General features: G+C 37.5%; 1 protein-coding gene across 1 annotated transcript in view; it reads left to right on the top strand.

Moving 5' to 3' along the window:
• Positions 1-21,270, top strand: part of LRBA (LPS responsive beige-like anchor protein) — a 747,979-nt gene that overhangs the window by 131,980 nt on the left and 594,729 nt on the right. Inside the window, exons 18-22 of the mRNA XM_018061590.1 lie at positions 3,970-4,062; positions 6,382-6,490; positions 6,836-6,917; positions 10,317-10,440; positions 10,990-11,182. Of these exons, the coding sequence (XP_017917079.1) occupies positions 3,970-4,062; positions 6,382-6,490; positions 6,836-6,917; positions 10,317-10,440; positions 10,990-11,182 (601 nt within the window). The remainder of the gene's footprint in view (positions 1-3,969; positions 4,063-6,381; positions 6,491-6,835; positions 6,918-10,316; positions 10,441-10,989; positions 11,183-21,270) is intronic.

Here is a 21,270-nt window from a genome sequence, read left to right as displayed (position 1 = left end):
GTCTTGAATATTCATTGGAAGGACTGATGCTGAAGCTGAAACTCCAATACTTTGACTACCCAATGCGAAGAACTGACTCATTGGAAAAGACCCTGATGCTGGGAAAGACTGAAGGCGGGAGAAGAAGGGGACAACAGAGGGTGAGATGATTGGATGTCATCATCGATTCAATGGACGTGAATTTGAGCAAGCTTTTGGAGTTGGTGATGGATAGGGAAGCCTGATGTGCTGCAATCCATGGGGTCGTAGATTCGCACACGACTGAGCAACTGAACTGAATTGGACTGTGGCCCACCAGCCTCCTCTGTCCAAGGGGATTTTCCAGGCAAGAATACTGGAGTGGTTTTCCATTTGCGTTTCCAGGCCTCTAGTCTGTAGGAACCCATTTTCTTCATTCCTGTAACCTGGAGGAACATTTTTCTCACAATACCTGGACTTCTGAAAGAAAGTAACTCTGAGATCTAGACCATGGGTCAGATTTATAAGAGAAAAGTAAAAATTCAGACTCTTACCTATAAAATGTGTAATGCCTAAGTATTAACTTCTCCACACCAATGCACCTGCTTTTTTGTAGTCTTCGGAGTGCTTGCAAAATTACTTTTTCTATTTTGTCTGTAGCTAATAGTTCGGATACATAAGACAGAGAAGCTCTTGTTGTCCTTACTCCATCTTGGTTGGTTGAATGTATATGTTCATCATTACACTGGCATTCAGAATATTTCACTGCTGTAAAAATCTTCTGTGCTTTGCCTGTTCATCCTCCTCTCAGCAGCCCCCCCGCCAAACCCACAACCACTAATCTTTTTATTGTCTCCCTTGTTCTGCCTTTTCTAGAATGCCATATAGTTTGTATCATTCAGTATGTATTTTTTTCAATCTGAGGCTTTCAATCAAAAGGCTTTTCATAGCTCGACAGCTCATTTCTTGTAGGCCTGAATAATATTTCATTGGTTGGATGTCTACAGTTTATCTATGTATTGATCAATGACATCTTGGTTGCTCCCAAGTTTTTGCAGTTACATGTAAAGCTGGTATAAATATGCATATGTCAAGTTTTCCCTGGAAATATGTTTTCAGCTCCTTTGGATAAGTACCAAAGAGTGCAGTCGCTGGATTGTATGGTAAAAGTGTATTTAATTTTGTAAGAAACTGCCGAACTGTCTTCCAGAGTGGCTGTGCTTTCAGTTTCTTCTGAGGGTGATAATTTGTGTTGCTTCCCACCCTCACCAGCATTTGGCCAATCTAATAGGTGTTGTATTTTTGTGTTCATTTGCATTACCCTATGATGTGGGGCATCTTTTTATATTCTTATTTGCCATCCGTGTATCTCCCTTGATGAAGTACCTATTACGTCCTTTGGCTTGTTTATTGTTGGCATATAGGAGAACAGTTGACTTTGGATATCAGTTTTGTTTTTTTCAACCTTGCTGTAATCGCTTCCTATTTCCATGGTTGGTTTCGTCAGTCAGTCCTAGGTGTTCTTCGTAGGTGATCGTGTCATCTGCAAACACAGGTAATGTTATGTGTTTCTTCGCAGTCTGTATACTGTATTCACTTTTCTTGCTTTACCACTTTAGGAAGAAAATTCGGTATGATCTTGTAAAGGAATGGTGAGAGGGGACAGTCGTGCCTTTCGCTTGATCTAAGTAGTAAAGTTCTGAATTTTTTTCCCACTGAGTGTGATGTTTGCTGTCGATTTTTTGTAGATAGTCTTTATCAAGGTGAGAAAGTTAACCCTCTGTCCTTAGTTTATTTAGAGTTTTTAACATGAATGGCTGTTGGATTTGTAAAAATTTTTTTATCTACTGATGTAATTGATAACTTTTCTTATGTGTTTATGTGATGATTACCTTAGTTGATTTTCAGATGTGAAACTATCCTTGTATACCCAGAGTAAATCTCCCTTGGTCATCATATATACTTCTTGTACTTTTTTGGATCTGATTTGCTGATACTTTGTTGAGGATTTCTCATCTCTATTGTGTGAGATATCAGTCTAACGTAAGATGTTAGTCATTTTCTTATAGTGTGTTCTTCTGGGTTTGGTATAGGGTAATGGTGGCTCAAAGAATGAGAGTGAGTTAGGAGTATTCCTTCCGCTTCTGTGCTCTGATGGAGCTGGTAGAGATCTGGTATAATTTCTTCCCCAAATGTGGATTTTACCAGTGAATTCCTCTCGGTTTGGCACTTTCTATTTTGGTGGTTATTCAGTATCTTTAGTAGATATAAACCTATTCATATCTTTTATTTTTTCTTGTGTATGTTTTGGCAGATTGTGTCTTTCAAGGCATGGGCTCACTGCATGTAGGCTATAGAATTTGTGGGCATAGAGTTCATAATATTCTTTTATATGGGCATGGCATCTGTAGTTATATCCCTCTGTTTATATGTGACATTAGTAAATTATGTCCTTTCTCTTTTTTCTTAGCCTCCAAGGAAGCTTATTGATTTTATTGATCTTTTTGAAGAATCAACTTATTTTTATTGATTTTCTCCATTTTTTACTGATTCCTACTCCATTGCTTATTGTTTTTCTTCTGCTTACTTTCAATTGAGTTTTCTCATCCAGATGCCCTAGAGTAAAAGCTCAGGTTATTGATTTTAGATCTTTCTTCTTTTCTTTTAGAATACGGTGTATTCAGTGCTGTAAATTTTTCTGTAAGTGCTGCTTTTGCAGCATCCCAGAAATTTTTATACGTTGTGCTTTCATTTTCATTTAGTTGAAAATGCTTTTAATTTTTTTGAGATTTCTTCCTTAACCCACCTTTTATTTAGAAGTATGTTGTTTAATCTCCAAGTATTTTGGTGTTTTGCAGTTATCTATTATTGATCTCTGGAGAAGGCAATGGCAACCCATTCCAGTACTCTTGCCTGGAGAATCCCAGGGACGGGGGAGCCTGGTGGGCTGCCGTCTATGGGGTCGCACAGAGTCGGACACGACTGAAGCGACTTAGCAGCAGCAGCAGCATTATTGATTTCTAGTTTAATTTCATGTGGTTTTTGAGCAGGTGTTATGTCATCTTCAGTCTTTATATTTGTTGCTTATGTGTTTTTTATGGTCCTGGGTGTGGTCTACTTGGTGAATGTTCTGTGTGAGGCTAAGAAAACTGTGTTTTTCTACTGTTGTACAAGGCGCTAGCACGTGTGTGTGCTCAGTTGTGTCCAGCTCCTGGCAACCGCATGGACTGGAGTCCTCCAGGCCCCTCCATGAACGTTTCCAGGCAAGAACACTGTAGTGGGCTGCCGTTTCCTACTCCAGGTCATCTGTCACAGGAATCTAACCCACGCCTCTCGCATCTCCTGAACTGGCAGTCAGGTTCTTAACCACCGTGTCACCTGGGTAGCCTGGGAAGTAGTACATAGATGTCAGTGACATCCAGTTGTTTGATGGTATTTTTGAGATTAACTGTGTCCTTACTGACTCTCTGCCTGCTGGATCTGTCTTTTTCTGAGAAAGGGATTTTGAAATCTCCCACTATGATAGCGGATTAATTGTTCCTCCTTGCACTTCTGTAAGTTTTTGTCTTACATAGTTTTAGGCTCTGTAGCTAGGTACATGCACGTTAAGGACTGGTAGGTCATATTGGAGAATTGACCTGTTTATCATGATGTAATGTCCTTCTTTATCCCTGATAACTTTCCATACTTTGAAATCTGTCCGAAATTAATGTAGTTACTCTTATTTTTGATAAGTTATTAAGATGGTATATTTTTGTCCATTCAGTTACTTTCTGTCTGTATATATTTTTATATTTAAAGTGGGTTTCTTGAAGAGAACATATAGTTGATGAGCAAATTTTTAAATGTTAGAAATGTATATTAAATTCACTCATATCTTACTTGAAGATACGTTTATAATTGTGTGACTAAGGTTTATAATTGTGTGACTATATGAAAAAAATGCACATATAAGATATTTACTTTTGAAAGATACTCATAGTAATTTGTTTTAAATTTTAATTTATTCAGTGTTATCTATAAACTTCTGGCATCAACAAGTGAAGGAATCAGAGTACAGGCTCTCAAGGCAATGGGCTATTTTTTAAAACACCTGGCTCCAAAGTGAGTATGCATTGTAATCTAAAATGGACTGTTGCATATTACATATCAATTTTATAAATCTTTGTGGTAGTATTTACGTTGTGGTTCCTCTAGTCTGTTTTTATTTTTACTCATAAAATTCTATATAAGTTTAGTCCTCTTTCTACATATTAAAAATAAAGTAGGGATCAGGAGTATATTGTTTCTGTTTTTATCTTAATTTTTCTTCATTTTGTTCACTATGAGAATACATTTGTATAAGTTGGATTCTAAGTGAACAGGTAAGGGCTTCTTTTCAGGTGGCTTGATCATCATTTGCTGTATCTGTAGTGTATAGCTAACAGAATTAACGTGGGTGTTTGCCACGTACTGTGTTCTATTATGTATATATAACTAAACTGAAACCTCCATGCTTCTTTTCTTAACTGAAGGCAGACGTTCTTGTCCTACCTGTTGTTCCTTATACCAGAATTGGTTTATTATAAAAATTAACAGTTTTGGTGGTGGAAAAGTATTGGTAAATTTGTAGTCTGTGTTGAATCCAGCTGACTGACTGTAAATAAGGTTACATTGGAACACAGCCACAATCATTTATTTGCTTATTGTCTATGACTGTTTATACAACAGCAGTGTTGAGTTATTGCTTCAGACAGCATGATACATAAAACTGGAAATATATACTATCCAGCCATTTGGAGAAAACATTTGACAAGCCTAGGGGTAGAATTAAGTTTATAATCCTCAGTCCCTTAGTTTCTGCTTGAAAGTTTAATTTTCATGTGTTCACCTTCACAGTGTTTGTTTAAAAATTCTCTTGCATGCCTACTACTTTTCCTTCCGCATTGTTTTTCTACTTTACTTATTTGGCTTTAGATTATTATTCATGGTAGCTGCTAGTTAGTAAAAAATTACTGTGAAGATTTGGCTTTATATTATTATTCATAGTTCAGTTCAGTTGCTCAGTCATGTCCGACTCTTTGCAACCCCATGGACTGCAGCATGCCAGGCCTCCGAGTCCATTGCCAACTCCCGGAGTTTACTCAAACTCATGTCCATTGAGTCAAGATGTCATCTAACCGTCTCATCCTCTGTCGTCCCCTTCTCCTCCTGCCTTCAATCTTTCCCAACATCAGGGTCTTTTCTGATGACTCAGTTCTTTGCATCAGGTGGCCAAAGTATTGGAGTTCCAGCTTCAGCATCAGTCCTTCCAATGAATATTCAGGACTGATTTCCTTTACAATGGACTGGTTGGATCTCCCTGCAGTCCAGGGACTCTCAACAGTCTTCTCCAACACCACCGTTCAAAAGCATCAATTCTTCAGTGCTCAGCTTTCTTTATAGTCCAACTCCCTGATCTATACATGACTACTGCAAAAATCATAGCTTTGACTAGACAGAACTTTGTTGGCAACGTAATGTTACAGCATTCAAAAAACGAAGATCATGGCATCCAGTCCCATCACTTCATGGCAAATAGATGGGGATACAATGGAAACAGTGAGAGACTATTTTCTTTGGCTCCAAAATCACTGCAGATGGTGACTGCAGCCATGAAATTAAAAGACACTTGCTCCTTGGAAGAAAAGCTATGACCAACCTAGACAGCATATTAAAAAGCTGACAAAGGTCTGACTAGTCAGAGCTGTGTTTTTTCCAGTAGTCACGTATGGATATGAGAGTTGGACCATAAAGAAAGATGAATGCCGAAGAATTGATGCTTTTGAACTGTGGTGTTGGAGAAGACTCTTGAGAGTCCCTTGGACAGCAAGGAGATCCAACCAGTCTATTCTAAAGGAGATCAGTCCTGAGTGTTCATTGGAAGGACTGATGCTGAAGCTGAAACTCCAATACTTTGGCCACCTGATGCGAAGAACTGACTCCTTGGAAAAGACCCTGAGGTTGGGAAAGATTGAAGGCAGGAGGAGAAGGGGCCAACAGAGGATGAGATGGTTGGATGGCATCACTGACTAAATGGACACAAGTTTGAGCAAGCTCTGGGAGTTGGTGATGGACAGGGAAGCCTGGCATGCTGCAATCCATGGGGTTGCAAAGAGTCAGACATGAATGAGGGGCTGAATCGAACTATGAAGATTTTGGTGATGATTTTTGCTGTGCTGTGGCATAACCAGTCCTATTTTTCTTAAACTTTAATTGTTCCCATATTGTAGTTTGTATTTCTGTACTTAAAGATTTCGTGGCCTTGTAAGTTCTAGGTTGAAGGAAATTGGGGGCATTATTGAGTTGGAATTTGTTACTATTGTGAAAAACATTTTTGTATCTCCTTCATCAGCTAAATAGTAAAACTTTGTGTTTGATTTTTTTTTTTCTGTGTAATTGCAGAAGAAAAGCTGAAGTCATGCTTGGACATGGATTGTTTTCATTGCTAGCTGAAAGACTCATGCTTCAGACAAATTTAATCACAATGACCACCTATAATGTCCTATTTGAGGTAGGAATGCAGGGAGCATTTAATCTTAACTAATTTTTAGCTAAAAATACCTAAATAATTGAGTTGACTAATGTGTAGATGAAATAAGAGCATTTAGGTTTGATGTATGATTTTGAAACTAGTTGTTTAAATAAACTGCTATTTCTTAATCTGTTAGTCTGAGTTATTAAACAGTGCAGACATCTCTGTTTAAGTATTTTTTCCATGTATTGACTATTTCATGTTGCATTTCATAATTAATTTAAAATATGGTCATAATGTTGATTAGTGTTGTACTTAAAGGTCATTAATAGCAATAGTGATATAGTGATTATGCTAATCCAATCTGGTGTTTCGTTTCTGTAGATTCTCATAGAACAGATTTGCACTCAAGTGATACATAAACAACATCCAGATCCTGATTCTTCAGTAAAGATACAGAATCCTCGTATGTATTTAATATACTTTGTTTTTGATATTTGTTTCTTGTTTTTCAAGCTTTATTGTTACATAGTTGACGTACAACGTTGTGTAATTTCAAGATGTACAGTGTAATGAGTTGATGCGTGTTGTGAAATGATTACCACAGTAATGTTAGTAAGCACATCCATGGCTTTACACAGTTTTATTTTTTTTGTGTTATTCGTAGTGAACACCCTTAGCAACTTTCAGGCGCATAGTGCAGTATTGTTATCTGTTGTCTCCAGGTTAAAGATTACACCCACGGAACTTACTCACCTTATAACTGGAAGCTTCCGATTTTTGAGCACCTTCACCCATTTCTCCCATTCCCTTCCTTTTAACTTATTTTTTATGAGTACATTTTGTTACCAAGTGGAAAGGCACTGAAGAACCTGAAGTTGATATTGTTGAAAACACATTGTTTAGATAACATTTCATTATAGAGATTAATATAATAGTGGTTTTGTTTGTGTTTGATGTCGACTATAATTTCAAATGGACCTTAGGTCATGGGGAAATGTTTATATAGAGATTTTCAAGAATTATATGCATGGGCTTCCCTGGTGGCTCAGAGGTTGAAGTGTCTGCCTGCAGTGCAGGAGACCTGGGTTCGATCTCTGGGTTGGGAAGATTCCCCTCGAGAAGGAAATGGCAACCCACTCCAGTATTCTTGCCTGGAGATCCCATGGAAGGAGGAACCTGGTGGGTTATAGTCCACGGGGTCGCAAAGAGTCGGACACGACTGAGCCTAAAGTTGATATTGTTGAAAACACATTGTTTAGATAACATTTCATTATAGAGATTAATATAATAGTAGTTTTGTTTGTGTTTGATGTCGACTATAATTTCAAATTGACCTTAGGTCATGGGGAAATGTTTATATAGAGATTTTCAAGAGTTATATGCATAAGATCTATGTTCAGATTTTTGGTAAAGTTTTGACTGTACTCTTTAGGTGATGTCAGGCTAAGTTACATGGACCATGAATGTGGCTTTCATTTTAAATTCCTGTCAAGTTAAGAATACGAAGTATGGAATTGAAAAATATCTGTCGTCTTAATTGTTTAAGAACTTAGTCTTGGTTAATAATCTTTTCTTTTGATATTTAGAATTCTTAAGTACTTATAAAATGTGTACATTTCTCATCTTTTTAAGATTAGTGATATTAAAATAACTGGTTTGTGGCATTTATAAATTAAATTACTTTTTGTGTGATGAGTTGTGTTTATGTTTGTGATACTGTTTCAGTACTAGTTTTAAAAACACATGTTGTGTGTGTGTTTAATTTTTCTTAGCCTCCAAGGAATTGTGATATCATTATTTTATACAGTATAAAAGGAAAAAATACCTCAATTATATTGTTGTTGTTCAGTTGCTCAGTCATGTCCAACTCTTTGCAACCCATGGACTGCACATGCCACCTTCCCCGTCCTTCACTGTCTGCTGGAGCTTGCTCAAACTAATGTCCATCCAGTCGGTGATGCTGTCCAACCATCTCATCCTCTGTCGTCCCCTTCTCCTCCTGCCTTCAGTCTTCCGCAGCATCACGATCTTTTCTAATGAGCCGACCCTTCACATCAGGTGGCCAAAGTGTTGGAGTTTCAGCTTCAGCATCAGTCCTGCCAGTGAATTTTCAGGCTTGATTTCTTTTAGGTTGTACTAATCTGATCTGCTTGCTGTCCAGGGGATTCTCAAGAGTCTTTTACAACACCGAAGTTTGAAAGCATCAGATCTTCAGCACTCAGCCTTCTTTATGGTCTAGCTCTCATGTCTGTACATGACTACTGGAAAACCATAGCTTTGACTATACAGACGTTTGTTGGCAAAGTGGTATCTTTGCTTTTTTAATATGCTGTCTAGGTTGGTCATAGCTTTTCTTCCAAGGAGCAAGCGTCTTTTAATTTCATGGCTTCAGTCACCATCCACAGTGATTTTGGAGCCCAAAAAAATAAAGTCTGTCATTGTTTCTATTTTTTCCTTATCTGTTTGCTTTGAAGTGATGGAATTGGATGCCATAATCTTTGTTTTTGAATGTTTAGTTTTAAGCCAGCTTTTTCACTCTCCTCTTTCACCTTCATCAAGAGGCTCATTAGTTCCTCTTCTGCCATAGTGGTGGTATCATCTGTGTATCTAAGATTATTGATATTTCTCTTGGCAGTCTTGATTCCAGCTTGTGCTTCATCCAGCCTTGATAATATATATAATATAAAATATATTTTATGTAGTTATGGGAAAGATGACTTATTGAAGTAAGAACTTTAAATATATTGTCTGTGTAATATATTAGCAGAAAAGATAATCTGTACACTGTGGTATTTAAAAAATGGTATGTCTGCTTTTCAGTCTTAACAGGTAAGTGATTTTGGGGTACAGTAATTTATCCAAATGGGTAAATAGTAGTATCTCTACAATCCAGATGATAATAGTACCTAGTTATCATTTTGTGAGGATTATATGTATTAATATCTGTGTTTTCTAAAAAAGCATCTCACAATAGTATATTATCAAAGTTAGTGGATATTATTTTCATGGTAATCATTGTTCAGGTAGACTTTGTCATTAGAAGAATTCAGAAATTGTTATTAAGTTTATGATAAAATATCTTTTATTTGATATTTTGAACTTTAGAAACACCAAAAATCTTGGTCAATTGCAGGTTTAGAATTCCTCAACTTTATTTGTGTAAAACTTTGGCATATTATTATTTGATCATTCTACTTAGATTTTTATATACTTTAAGCATTTCTTTTCTTCTTTTTTTTTAAGCATTTCTTTTCTTAAAATTTATAGTATAAATTTAGTCAATACTTAAGAGTATTACAGGTGCAGTTTTATTTATTGGGGATGTTTAATTTACTTTTCATATTTTTATGTCTAATTTTACTTTTAGAATTATGGAAGAAAATCTTGATAGCTTCTAAAATTCACAATGATAAAGGAAAAAGTATGTGCCTATTATACATATTGTTGAAGAAGCTGAGAATTCTTTTTTTCTGAGGTTTTGATTTTATATAAATGTTTTGAATATTAAAAAAATTTAAATATGTATATTTTAAGGTCAGCTTTATTATCTGGCAGAGATTATGGAAAGGTGTCAGCAGTCATTTAATTCATTTATAATTTAATTTTATTTACTACAGAGTTTTAAAATTTAAGTATTCTGTCTAATGATGAAAATAAAGAATTCCTTTCTTGTTTATATATGATTTCTAGTGAATATTTTGACAGTCTTGTCCACAGATAATTTTTTTTATAATACAGAAGAGGATATTTTAGGTAGACATTTATGTCAGGGAAATAAAAGAAATTGATATATACTGATGATCTTGCATCATGAAGTTTTTGTAAAGCTGTGGTTTTTACTAATTTATGAATTGTCTTACAGAGATACTAAAAGTAATTGCAACGCTACTTCGAAATTCTGTGCAGTGCCCAGAGAGCATGGAAGTTCGCAGAGCTTTTCTTTCTGACATGATTAAACTTTTTAATAACAGTAGAGAAAATAGAAGGTAAGCAGGATCAGTTACCTTTTATTTGCAGTATTCAAGTCTAGCTTTGAATAAGCCTATATTTTCTAGGACAAATTGCTTTAAATACTATGAAATGAACTTTCTGCATGCTTTTTCATTAAAGTAGTACTCTTGCCTGGAAAATCCCATGGATGGAGCAGCCTGGTAGGCTGCAGTCCATGGGGTCGCTAAGAGTTGGACACGACTGAACGAATTCACTCTCACTTTTCACTTTCATGCATTGGAGAAGGAAATGGCAACCCACTCCAGTGTTCTTGCCTGGAGAATCCCAGGGACGGGGGAGCCTGGTGGGCTGCCGTCTATGGGGTCGCACAGAGTCGGACACGACTGAAGCGACTTAGCAGCAGCAGCAGTACAAGTAATATACCGTAGAGTTATTTGAACTTTCAATACCTCATTGTTTTTAATTGTCTTGTATACCTAATAAAGCTGGTTGTTTTGTTCATTTTGTTTTAAAGTTTTACGTTTTTGGAATTCTTTCAGTTGATTTACTTTTTAAGTAATTCAGTGTCCTCTTAATATTTTCAGGAGTTTGCTACAGTGTTCTGTGTGGCAAGAGTGGATGCTTTCTCTCTGCTATTTTAATCCTAAGAATTCAGATGAACAAAAGATAACAGAAATGGTGTATGCCATATTCCGAATCCTACTTTACCATGCGATCAAATATGAGTGGGGTGGCTGGCGTGTGTGGGTAGACACTTTATCAATCACACATTCAAAGGTAAGTTTTTTTAAATGACAGTATATTTTAGCATTTTAAATGTCTGTAATTTTGTTTCTCTAACAAAATTTTATATCCTTAAAATGAAGTCAAAAATGCAGATTACACTTTGGAAGTGTAGTGAACAACTGAAACAAGGAATAGCTAAGAAGAAAGACAGACTATTTCTAAGTTCCGCAGAATCAGAATAGCTTTTTTTTTTTTAAATGTTATTGTTACTTTTGCTTAATAAAGTGAAACCTTGTAACACAGCATAGGAATTTATATTTTCAAGTAGCCATTTTCAAGATACAGTTTTCCGAATTTTACAGGACTTTAAAGCTTTTTGAACACAAGGTGGCGCACAATATTCAAAGATGAGAATTACTTTAGTACTATAAGGTGGTTGAGTAAACAAAAAGCTCTGGCTAATTTTTTGCTTTTGCTCCTATTTTTATATTCTCTTAAAAAATTTGTTTGAAAATCTGCTAGTCTTTTTTAAAATAAAAACCCCTTAATCCAGTGTTACTTATTTATATATAGCTTTTGTTTAAAAACATCAGTGAAATGTCCTAGATATATAAAAAGTTAGAAGGAGTGGTGTACCCACCATGTCTGTGAAAGTGGGTTCTCCATCCCAGTTGCTTTGTCTGCCATTTTTAGCCCCTCTTCTCTCCCACTCACCTGGATTTGGTGCTTTCATTATTTGTATGTCGTATGTGTATTTTTAATTACACACACGCATACCACACTGGATAATTTTGTTTTTCATATGTATACTTAATATAGATAATGGCATTGTATGAAATGCATGTTTTGATAACTTGCTATTTTTACTTAACACTGTCTGAGATTCATTCATATTGACCAAGGTCGTCGTGTCCTTTTTCTCAGTTGTATGTATTCCATGGTATAGCTTCATCTGTGTATCATTTTGATGAGAATTTTTGATATATTTTGTTTACATGAGAAAGTTTCTTTCTAGAATTGGAATTGCTAATTTGTAAGATGCAGATGTGAAACATTACAAGATATACAGTTCTTTTTCCAAAGTAGTGTATCAGTTTATATTCTTGCCAGTGGTGTATAAATACTCATGTCTTCATATCACCTTATCACTTGTTATGGCTGGAGTTTAAAAAATTCCAAATATGATGAATTTTAAATGCTGTCTTTCCCTAATTTTAATTTGCACTCTTTTTGTTTTGTGGGCATTCTTCATATATTCTTGGTCTTAATCCTTTGCTACCTATATTATTTATGAATGTCTTCTGTCAATTTGTTGCTTATGTTGTTATGTTTGGAGTTTTATGTTTGTGTCTTCTGAGGAAATGTTACATTTCAAATAATATTCAGTTCAATATTCAAATGAAAATTCAGTTAAATTTATTAGCTTTTATTATGCTTTATATATCTTATTTAGGAACTGTATATGTATCCAAAAGTAATATAATTAGCAAATGGTAATATTATAAATTGACTAGACGGATAAAGAACAGAAGTGATACATTTAGCATATCTTTATTTTTTATTAAAAATGTTTTTTGTGCGTAGTAAGTCTAATAAGTATTTATTCATATTTGGCTGCATCAGGTCTTAGTTGCTGCGTGCAGGATCTTCATTCCGTCATGTAGGATCTTCCCATGTGGTGCATGGACTCTCTAGTTGTGGTGCATGGGCTTAGTTGCTCTGTGGCTGGTGGGATCTTAGTTCCCTAATCAGGGATTGAACCTGCTTCCCCTGTACTGCAAGGCGGATTCTTTACCATTGGACCACCAGGGAAGTCCCTGGTATATCTTTAAATGTTTTATTTTATTGACTATCATAGTTAATGCTCTGGAATATTTTGCCCATCTGTTGGAATATGGGCTTCTCTCATAGCTCAGTTGGTAAAGAATCTGCCTGCAATGCTGGAGACCCGGGTTCAATCCCTGGGTTGGGAAGATCCCCTGGAGAAGGAAATGGCAACCCACTCCAGCATTTTTGCCTGGAGAATCCCATGGACAGAGGAGCCTGGCAGGCTACAGTCCATGGGGTCTCAAAGAGTTGGGCACAACTTTGCATCCAAACCACATTGGAATATGTTGTCATTTCTTAAATATATGTTCTTGAGTGGATAACTTCAGCTATTTGAAGTTATTATTAATTATTATTAATTAAATAAATTAAATAAACAGAATTATTATTAATTATTTTTCCTTCCTCTTCAATGAGAGAAAGATGTGTTGCTATAGTAAGGATTTACAAAAGTGTCTTAGATTAGGACACAATCTTGTGAATAATCCAGTGGTAAATGAGGCAAAGATGTGATTTTTCAAAAATGGCTTTGTTTTAGTCTCTGCATTTTTAAGCTAATCAGTTTAGTGAAAAGCAGTCTTCAAAGAATTGTGGCCTAAGGGCCAAATCTGGCCTGACCTGTTTCTGTCAATAAATTTTATTGAAACACAGCCACTTGCATTAATTTATGTATTTTGTATTGAGTATTTGTGACAGAGACTTTTTTTCCCCCATGCCTAAAATATTTATTATTTGGCACTTTACAGAAACACTTTGCCACCTCTCCTCTGAGTTAGTTTAGTCTGTGCTGGTACCCAGCTATTCTGATGTCTGTTGTAGTGAGCTGTTGCAGTCTGGTCTGATTTGCTCCTAGTAGTATTTTTCCCTTTACTACTTCATGAGAAAAATAGGGTTAAGGTTAGATCTCACATAATTTGGATTGGATTTCAAATATATCTGGGAAAATTCTCGTTTAGGAAAGTACGCTGTGAATTAGATTTTAATAATTTTATGCCTGTTCCCTGTTAATTTAGCACTTTCGTATATACTTTAGTTTGTCATGTCCTTAGAAAAAATGGCTAAAGGAATATAATCTTTAGAGCAGTAATTCTTGAAGTACTATCTGAAGACCTTGGGGGCCCAGGAGACCATTTCAGGGAGTGGAGGGGTCCACCTTTTCTAGCTACATATCTAGTGAGATGGATTTTTCTTCATGTACTGCAATCTAAACAATATAATGCAACAGACTGAATACAAAAGCAGATATTAGAGTGTAGGTATCTTCTGTTATGCCAGAATTGAAAGAGGTTTGCAAAAATAATAGCAAATGAAATTTGTGAAATAATAGCGCTCTTCTCATTTTTATTATTGCTTTGAAAAATGCCATTTATATTAATAGATCCTGGGTTTATTGCTATTTTCAAAAGAAATCAATATTTGTAAAAGTTCTTAGCTTTAATTTCTAATGTGGTAATTAGTAATAGGGGCTTCCCTCATGGCTCAGCTGGTAAAGCATCTGCCTGCAATGCGGGAGATCTGGGTATGATCCCTGGTTTGGAAAGTTCCCCTGGAGAAGGGAAAGGCTACCCACTCCAGCTTTGTGGCCTGGAGAATTCCATGGACTGGAGAATTCCTGGAGAATTTAGTCCATGGGGGTGACAAAGAGTTGGACACAACTGAAGACATGCCCCATATAAATAAACAATTTGGATCCTGAGACCAAAATGCTTGAGAAGTGCCAAATCATTGACTGTTTAGTCTCTCAATTATTTTCTATCCACAAAACAAAAGGGGTGGAATAGAAGGTATCTCCGACACCGTAGCTTTGGAGTGTTTATAGTTAAATGTTTATATCCAGTCACCAGTCTGTTTGTGTGAGTAATGAAGATAACATGGACTTGGCAGATAGGCTGGTCCTGGATTTGAATTCTGATTTATAGTAATTTATAGTTTGTAAACTCAGGAAAGTTTCTAAACTTCTCTTAACCACCAGTGTTAATCTAGAAATGGTAAAAGTGGTATTTAATGTGTTTATCTGACTTCAGGAGTTAATGAGTGAAATCACAGCAAATGAAATTAAGTGACTGTTTTCCTTTGTTATAGCTCTATCATTCCTCCTGTTAATCCTTTTGTTCTGCCTCGTAATGCTATCTTTCTAGTTAGGCCCCTATCACTTCATATTTGATATAAATACATATTAAAAAAATTTTTCTTTTCAAATGAGTTAATTACATCGAAAACAATTTGTGTGGCATATGTGCTGTGAAGTGTTGTAAAGGAAGACTTGTGATCACCTGACTTAAAAACATGTTGTATGGTTCAGCCTTTCCAGCCCCCACCCATCCTCATTTCCTTCTTGAAAAGTTAAAAAAAATACATATGCCTAAGTAATATAACCTCTTATATTGCCTATTTTTATATTTTATGAAAGTGACATTGTACTGTGTGAACTCTTCTGTTACTTATTTTTCTCATCAAACCTCTTGTTTCTAAGAATCTTTTTTATTCTTAATAAATACATAAATTTTAAAAAAGAATTAATCAGAGTCATTAGTGTGGGAGAGAGTTGATTGAAGCCGGGGATTGGGCAGTCCTCGGGTCAAATCTTGCTCATTGGGTGCTTTTGTAAATAAAGTTTGATTGGAACATGCAGAAAAATCTTTTTTATTCTTACATATAGCTTTATTTCATTCATTTTCACTGCTGTGAGTAAGTCAGGTGCTCAAAGGCAAAGGCTTCAATAGAGGTGTCATTTTCAAGCTTCATGTAACTGTTGTTCACAGTAAGAAATCTATTGGGATGAGTTATGTGTTTTACATACGTGTGCGCACATGTCCACCTATCCCCCCACGCCTGAAACAGAGCTTGATGCTCTGAGATAGTGTTCACTCTTACTAAATGTCAGTATGGAGTGATAAACTCTTATATTTAAAGTTTTTGATGATGGGAATTCCTTAGTTGTCCTGGAGTTAGGACTCTGTGCTTTCACTGCTGGTCGTGAAATCCCTGTTCAATCCCTGGTCTGAGAACTAAGCTCCTGAAAGCCTTGCAGTGGAACCCCGCCATGCTGGGCAAAAATGCTGATGATGCCTCAATAAATTGATTCCATGATCCACCAAAAGCTCTGCTCTAGGACATATTAGTAGGAATAGAGTTGCTCTAACTTTTGATGCTGTTAGATTTCTTATTTTTGCAGGGTTCTGTCTTTTCCCTGCTTTGAAATTTTTCTCTTTCTTAATGAGTTGTAGTAATTTATACGTGTCTGGGTTACTTCTCCTATGGATAGTTCTAATGGTCAGTGGCCTGAGGTGTTTGTTATTTTCCTCTAGGTTTATTGTTCTCAAAATAAATTGTTTAAAAATAATGTTATTCCCCTCCATCAGCACTGTCCTAATCTTCTTAGAAAAGCAAATGATTTCTACCTAATTTTTCACTATTTCCCATGAAAAAAGCATTTCCTACCTCATCTTACTCTGTTCACTTGAGAAAAATATCTACTCTTGACTGTACTGGTTCTATTCACTTTAAAATATATCAAGGTTTCTTAGGTCTCCATTTTTATTTACTTGTGGCATGAACTTTGTGCTTCTTTGTACTTAACCAAATCCTTTATATGTTTAAGGGTGTAAAGCTAGCTAAAAAAATTAGAGATACCAAGGAAACATTTCATGCAAAGATGGGCACAATAAAGAACAGAAATGTTATGGACCTAACAGGAGAAGAAGACATTAAGAAGAACTGATAAGAATACACAGAAGAACTGTACAAAAAAGATCTTTATGAGCCAGGTAATCACGATGGTGTGATCACTCACCTAGAGCCAGACATCCTGGAATGCGAAGTCAAGTGGGCCTCGGAAAGCATCACTATGAACAAAGCTAGTTGAGGTGATGGAATTCCACCTGAGATATTTAAAATCCTAAAAGATGATGCTGTGAAGGTGCTGCTCTCAGTATGTCAGCAAATTTGGAAATCTCCCTAGTGGCCACAGGACTGGAAAAGGTCAGTTTTCATTCCAATCCCAAAGAAAGGCAATGCCAAGGTATGCACAGTGGCACTCATCTCACATGCTAGCAAAGTAATGTTCAAAATTCTCCAAGCTAGACTTCAGCAGTACATGAATTGATAACTTCCAGATGTTCAGGCTGGATTTAGAAAAGGCAGAGGAACCAGAGATCAAATTGCCAACATCCGCTGGATCATCGAAAAAGCAAGAGAGTTTCAGAAAAACATCTGCTTCATTGACTACGCTAAAGCCTTTGACTGTGTGGATCACAACAAACTGTGGAAAATTCTTCAAGAGATGGGAGTACCAGACCACCTTACCTGCCTCCTGAGAAACCTGTATGCAGGGCAAGAAACAACAGTTAGAACCAGACTTGGAACGACAGACTGGTTCCAAATTGGGAAAGGAGTGCATCACAACTGTGTATTGTCACCCTGCTTGTTTAGTATGCAGAGTACATCGTGCAAAATACCAGACTGGATGAAGCACAAGCTGGACTCAAGATTGCAGGGAAAAGTATCAGTAACCTCAGATATGCAGATGACACCACCCTAAAAGCAGAATGCGAAGAGGAGCTGAAGAGCCTCTTGGTGAAAGTGAATGAGGAGAGTGAAAAAATTGGCTTAAAATTCAACATTCAAAAATGAAGATCATGGCCATTACTTGAATGCACATTAATGGGATAACAGTGGAAACAGTGACAGACTTTATTTTCTTGGGTTCCAGAATCACTGCACATGGTGATTGCAGCCATGAAATTAAAAGATGCTTGCTCCTTGGAAGGAAAGATTTGACGATCTAGACAGCATATTAAAGAGCAGAGACATTACTTTGTCAACAGAGGTCCATCTGCTGCTGCTGCTGCTGCTGCTAAGTCGCTTCAGTCGTGTCCGACTCTGTGCGACCCCATAGACGGCAGCCCACCAGGCTCCTCCGTCCCTGGGATTCTCCAGGCAAGAACACTGGACTGGGTTGCCATTTCCTTTTCCAGTGCAGGAAAGTGAAAAGCAAAAGTGAAGTTGCTCAGTCGTGTCTGACTCTTCACGACCCCATGGACTGCAGCCTACCAGGCTCCTCTGCCCATGGGGTTTTCCAGGCAATAGTACTGGAATGGGTTGCCATTTCCTCTCCAATGGATGTGAGAGTTGGACCATAAAGAAAGCTGAGCACGAAAGCATTGATGCTTTTGAACTGTGGTGTTGAATGCTTTTGAGAGTTCCCTGGACTGCAAAGGGATCAAACCAGTCAATCCTAAAGGAAAGCAGTCCTGTATATTCATTGCAAGGACTGATACTGAAGCTCTAATAGTTTGGCCATCTGATGGGAAGGGCAGGCTTTTTAAATGAAAGACCCTGATTTTGGGAAAGATTGAAGGCAGGAGGAGAAGGGGGTGACAGGATGAGATGGTTGGATGGCATCACTGACTTGATGGACATGAGTTTGAGCAAGCTCGTGGAGTTGGTGATGGACAGGGAAGCCTGGGGTGCTGCAGTCCACGGGGTCACAAAGAATCGGACATGACTGAGCGACTGAACTGAAGTGAACTGAAATCACTATTATGATAATTTTTTGTACTCCTCAGCCGTGCTGCTGTGTGTGAATTCACAGCACTTAATTTTCTCTTCGTATCTCAAGTCTCTCTTTCCCTTCGTCCTCCCAGTGCTTCCCATCCCTCTTGTTTTTCTTCTCTTCTCCTCTCACCTCCCCCCCCACCCCACTTCTTCCTTCTCCTCTCCCTTCTCACTCCCTCTTGCCGCCACCTCCCCTCTGTCCCCAGTCTCCGTCTAATCACCCTCACACCCTGCGCTGGTGTGGACTGTAGGCTTCTGGCACACGGTCTGTGTTGCCCTCCATCACGGCTCAGCGTGCTCGCTCCCTCTCTGCGCGTGTCTTTTCCTTTTAGCCACTGTCTCCTGTTTCTCCTGCCCCTCTTTCTCTCTGTCCTTCCCTCCCATGTTCCCCCGCACATTCTGTACCACGTGCCTTCTCCCTCCCCCAGCTGCCGCCTCTGTCTCTGCTTGTTTTGCCCCCTCTTCTCCCTCGTCTTTCAGTCAGCCCTTCCGTGGGCTCTCTCACTTATCTTCAGTCACTGTGTCTGGCTCTTACTCCAGCTGGCACCTTCTTTTCTTCCCCTTTCTACCTTTATCTTTCTTCTTTTGTTCTTTCCACTCCTCCCCTTTGTTTCTCGTCTTTTTTTAGTTGAGTACCTGCAGGTTTACTATGAAAGATAGGAAAGATGAATCCAGAACAGATTTTATCCTGAAAGAAGTTCCTTTCCAATATGGGAGGTTATACATGCCCTGAAAGAGCAAGGCAGGAAGGAGTCAGTGTCACAGAACAGATACTCATATTGAAATGAGTGGGCTTTCAGCCGTTTGTAGTTCAGATGTCTTTGGACCACAGCCTTGTGCTATGCTGTGCTTAGTCCCTCAGTCATGGCCAGCTCTTTACGACCCCATGTACTCCTTTGTCCACTTAATTCTCCAGGCAAAGATACTGGAGTGGGTTGCCATTTCCTTCTCCGGGGATCTCCCCGACCAGGGATCAGACCTCCATCTTCTGCATTGCAGGTAGATGCTTTGCCATCTGGGTGAGCAGGGAATCCTGACTACAGCCTTAAAGAGTAATAAATAACATTTGGGTGTGTAGAGATTGGGGTGATGAGAGTCACTTGTGGAGGAATTGGCATAAGCAAAAATACAGAGGTGATTTCCCTAAGGGACAAAGCATGGGAATTGTTTGCTCTGCTGAGATTGTGTAACATACATGAAGGAGAGCAGTAGTGAGTCAGATAGGAAATGTAGACTGGCATTTAATCATGTATGATCCTGTAATAGCCCTCATGTTGTATTGTCTTTAAAAGTGGCTGTTAATTGAAAGCCCGCATCAGCAGGGATGAAAGGTTTTATACTCTTCCCATCTCCCTAACTGAGCGTAGTGCTGAGAACTTGGCAGCTTGTGCTGAATATTTGTTTAGGAAGGAGAAGGAGGAAATGCATCATCACTGTTTGTGTTAGCTGCTCAGTCAAGTCCAACTCTTTGTGACCCCCTGGACTGTAGCCCGCCAGGCTCCCCTGTCCATGGGATTCTCCAGGCACGAGAACTGGAGTGGGTTGCCATTTCCTTCTTCTGGGATCTTCCCAACCCAGGGATTGAACCTAAGTCCTACTGCATTGCAGGCAGATTCTATACCAACTGAGCCACCCAGGAAGCTGAGCCACTGATTACATCATCATGTGGCATCATGCCGTCCTGTGCGTACCTCGGCACCTCAGTCTTTTCTTATCGGTGATCCAGGAAATAGCCATAGCCGCTGACTTTAAAGCAGTATCTTCAAACACACAGTATGTTTTAGGGATCGTCTCGTTAGAGTAACTTGGGATGTGTATCTTACTATAGTTTCCGGGACCCCACCTCAGAATCTCAGTCTGAATCTTGTGGGATGTTTCTAGAAATCCGTATTTAAAATAAGGCCTTCTTATGTACTTTAAATTTTTAGGGCCCCTCAAACTGTACAAGGAATTAGTTTTACTTACTTTAATATTCTCTCCTTCTCTCTTTTAAACTAAGATGCTAATATAATATACTCTTTAGAAAGTATCATGAAGACAGACAAATTCTATGTAAATTAAATATAGACCCCAGTTAAGACCCCTTAATACGTATTTTTTATCATAAAGGAAAATATATTTTTTATTTCTGGGAGCATATTTTAAGGCATAGAAAATGTTAAAAGAAGAAATATAAGCTACTTTTCTTATGTAGTGTCTGAAATCAGTGTTTTTTAGACTCAAATTTATACACAAACCCAAAGCAGACTTTGTTTTCTGTGTATTAAATATGTATATTTAATTAGTTCATATTTTTCTTTACTCCAGTGACTTAACGGCTTTAAATAGATCTTAAAACCTTTGCAAAGAAAATAGTGACCTTCTGGAAGATCTTTTTTGCCTACTTTGAGTCAAGAACCAGTCTTGGTTTCAGAATTACAATTATAAAATGGAAAAAATCCTGATTATTTCAGAGCAGTTTTATCTGAGTAAAACTGCACCTGTCTCTTTTTGCTGTGGAAGTGTACTCCAGAAGATAAGTGCTAAAGCTTTACTTTTTGAGGCTGAAAAGAAAAATTTAAAGTTACAAGTTGCTTCTTGTGGTTTTCACCTTTAATGTTTCATAAATGTCTTTCAGTTTTATTTCTTTGTATGACTTTTTTTTTCATTTATGAAAAAGCGTTTCTCTTTAGTAAGTCTGATGTAACGTGATTTATTTGAATGTAGCTATGTTAATGTGTTTGGAATCATAAATCTTGATATCTATTTTTAAAGTA

This window comes from Capra hircus, chromosome 17 (genome assembly GCF_001704415.2).
Source record: "Capra hircus breed San Clemente chromosome 17, ASM170441v1, whole genome shotgun sequence".
Classification (NCBI taxonomy): domain Eukaryota; kingdom Metazoa; phylum Chordata; class Mammalia; order Artiodactyla; family Bovidae; genus Capra; species Capra hircus.
The sequence above is the reverse complement of the archived record's forward strand: the minus strand, read 5'-3'. Positions and strand labels throughout refer to the sequence as shown.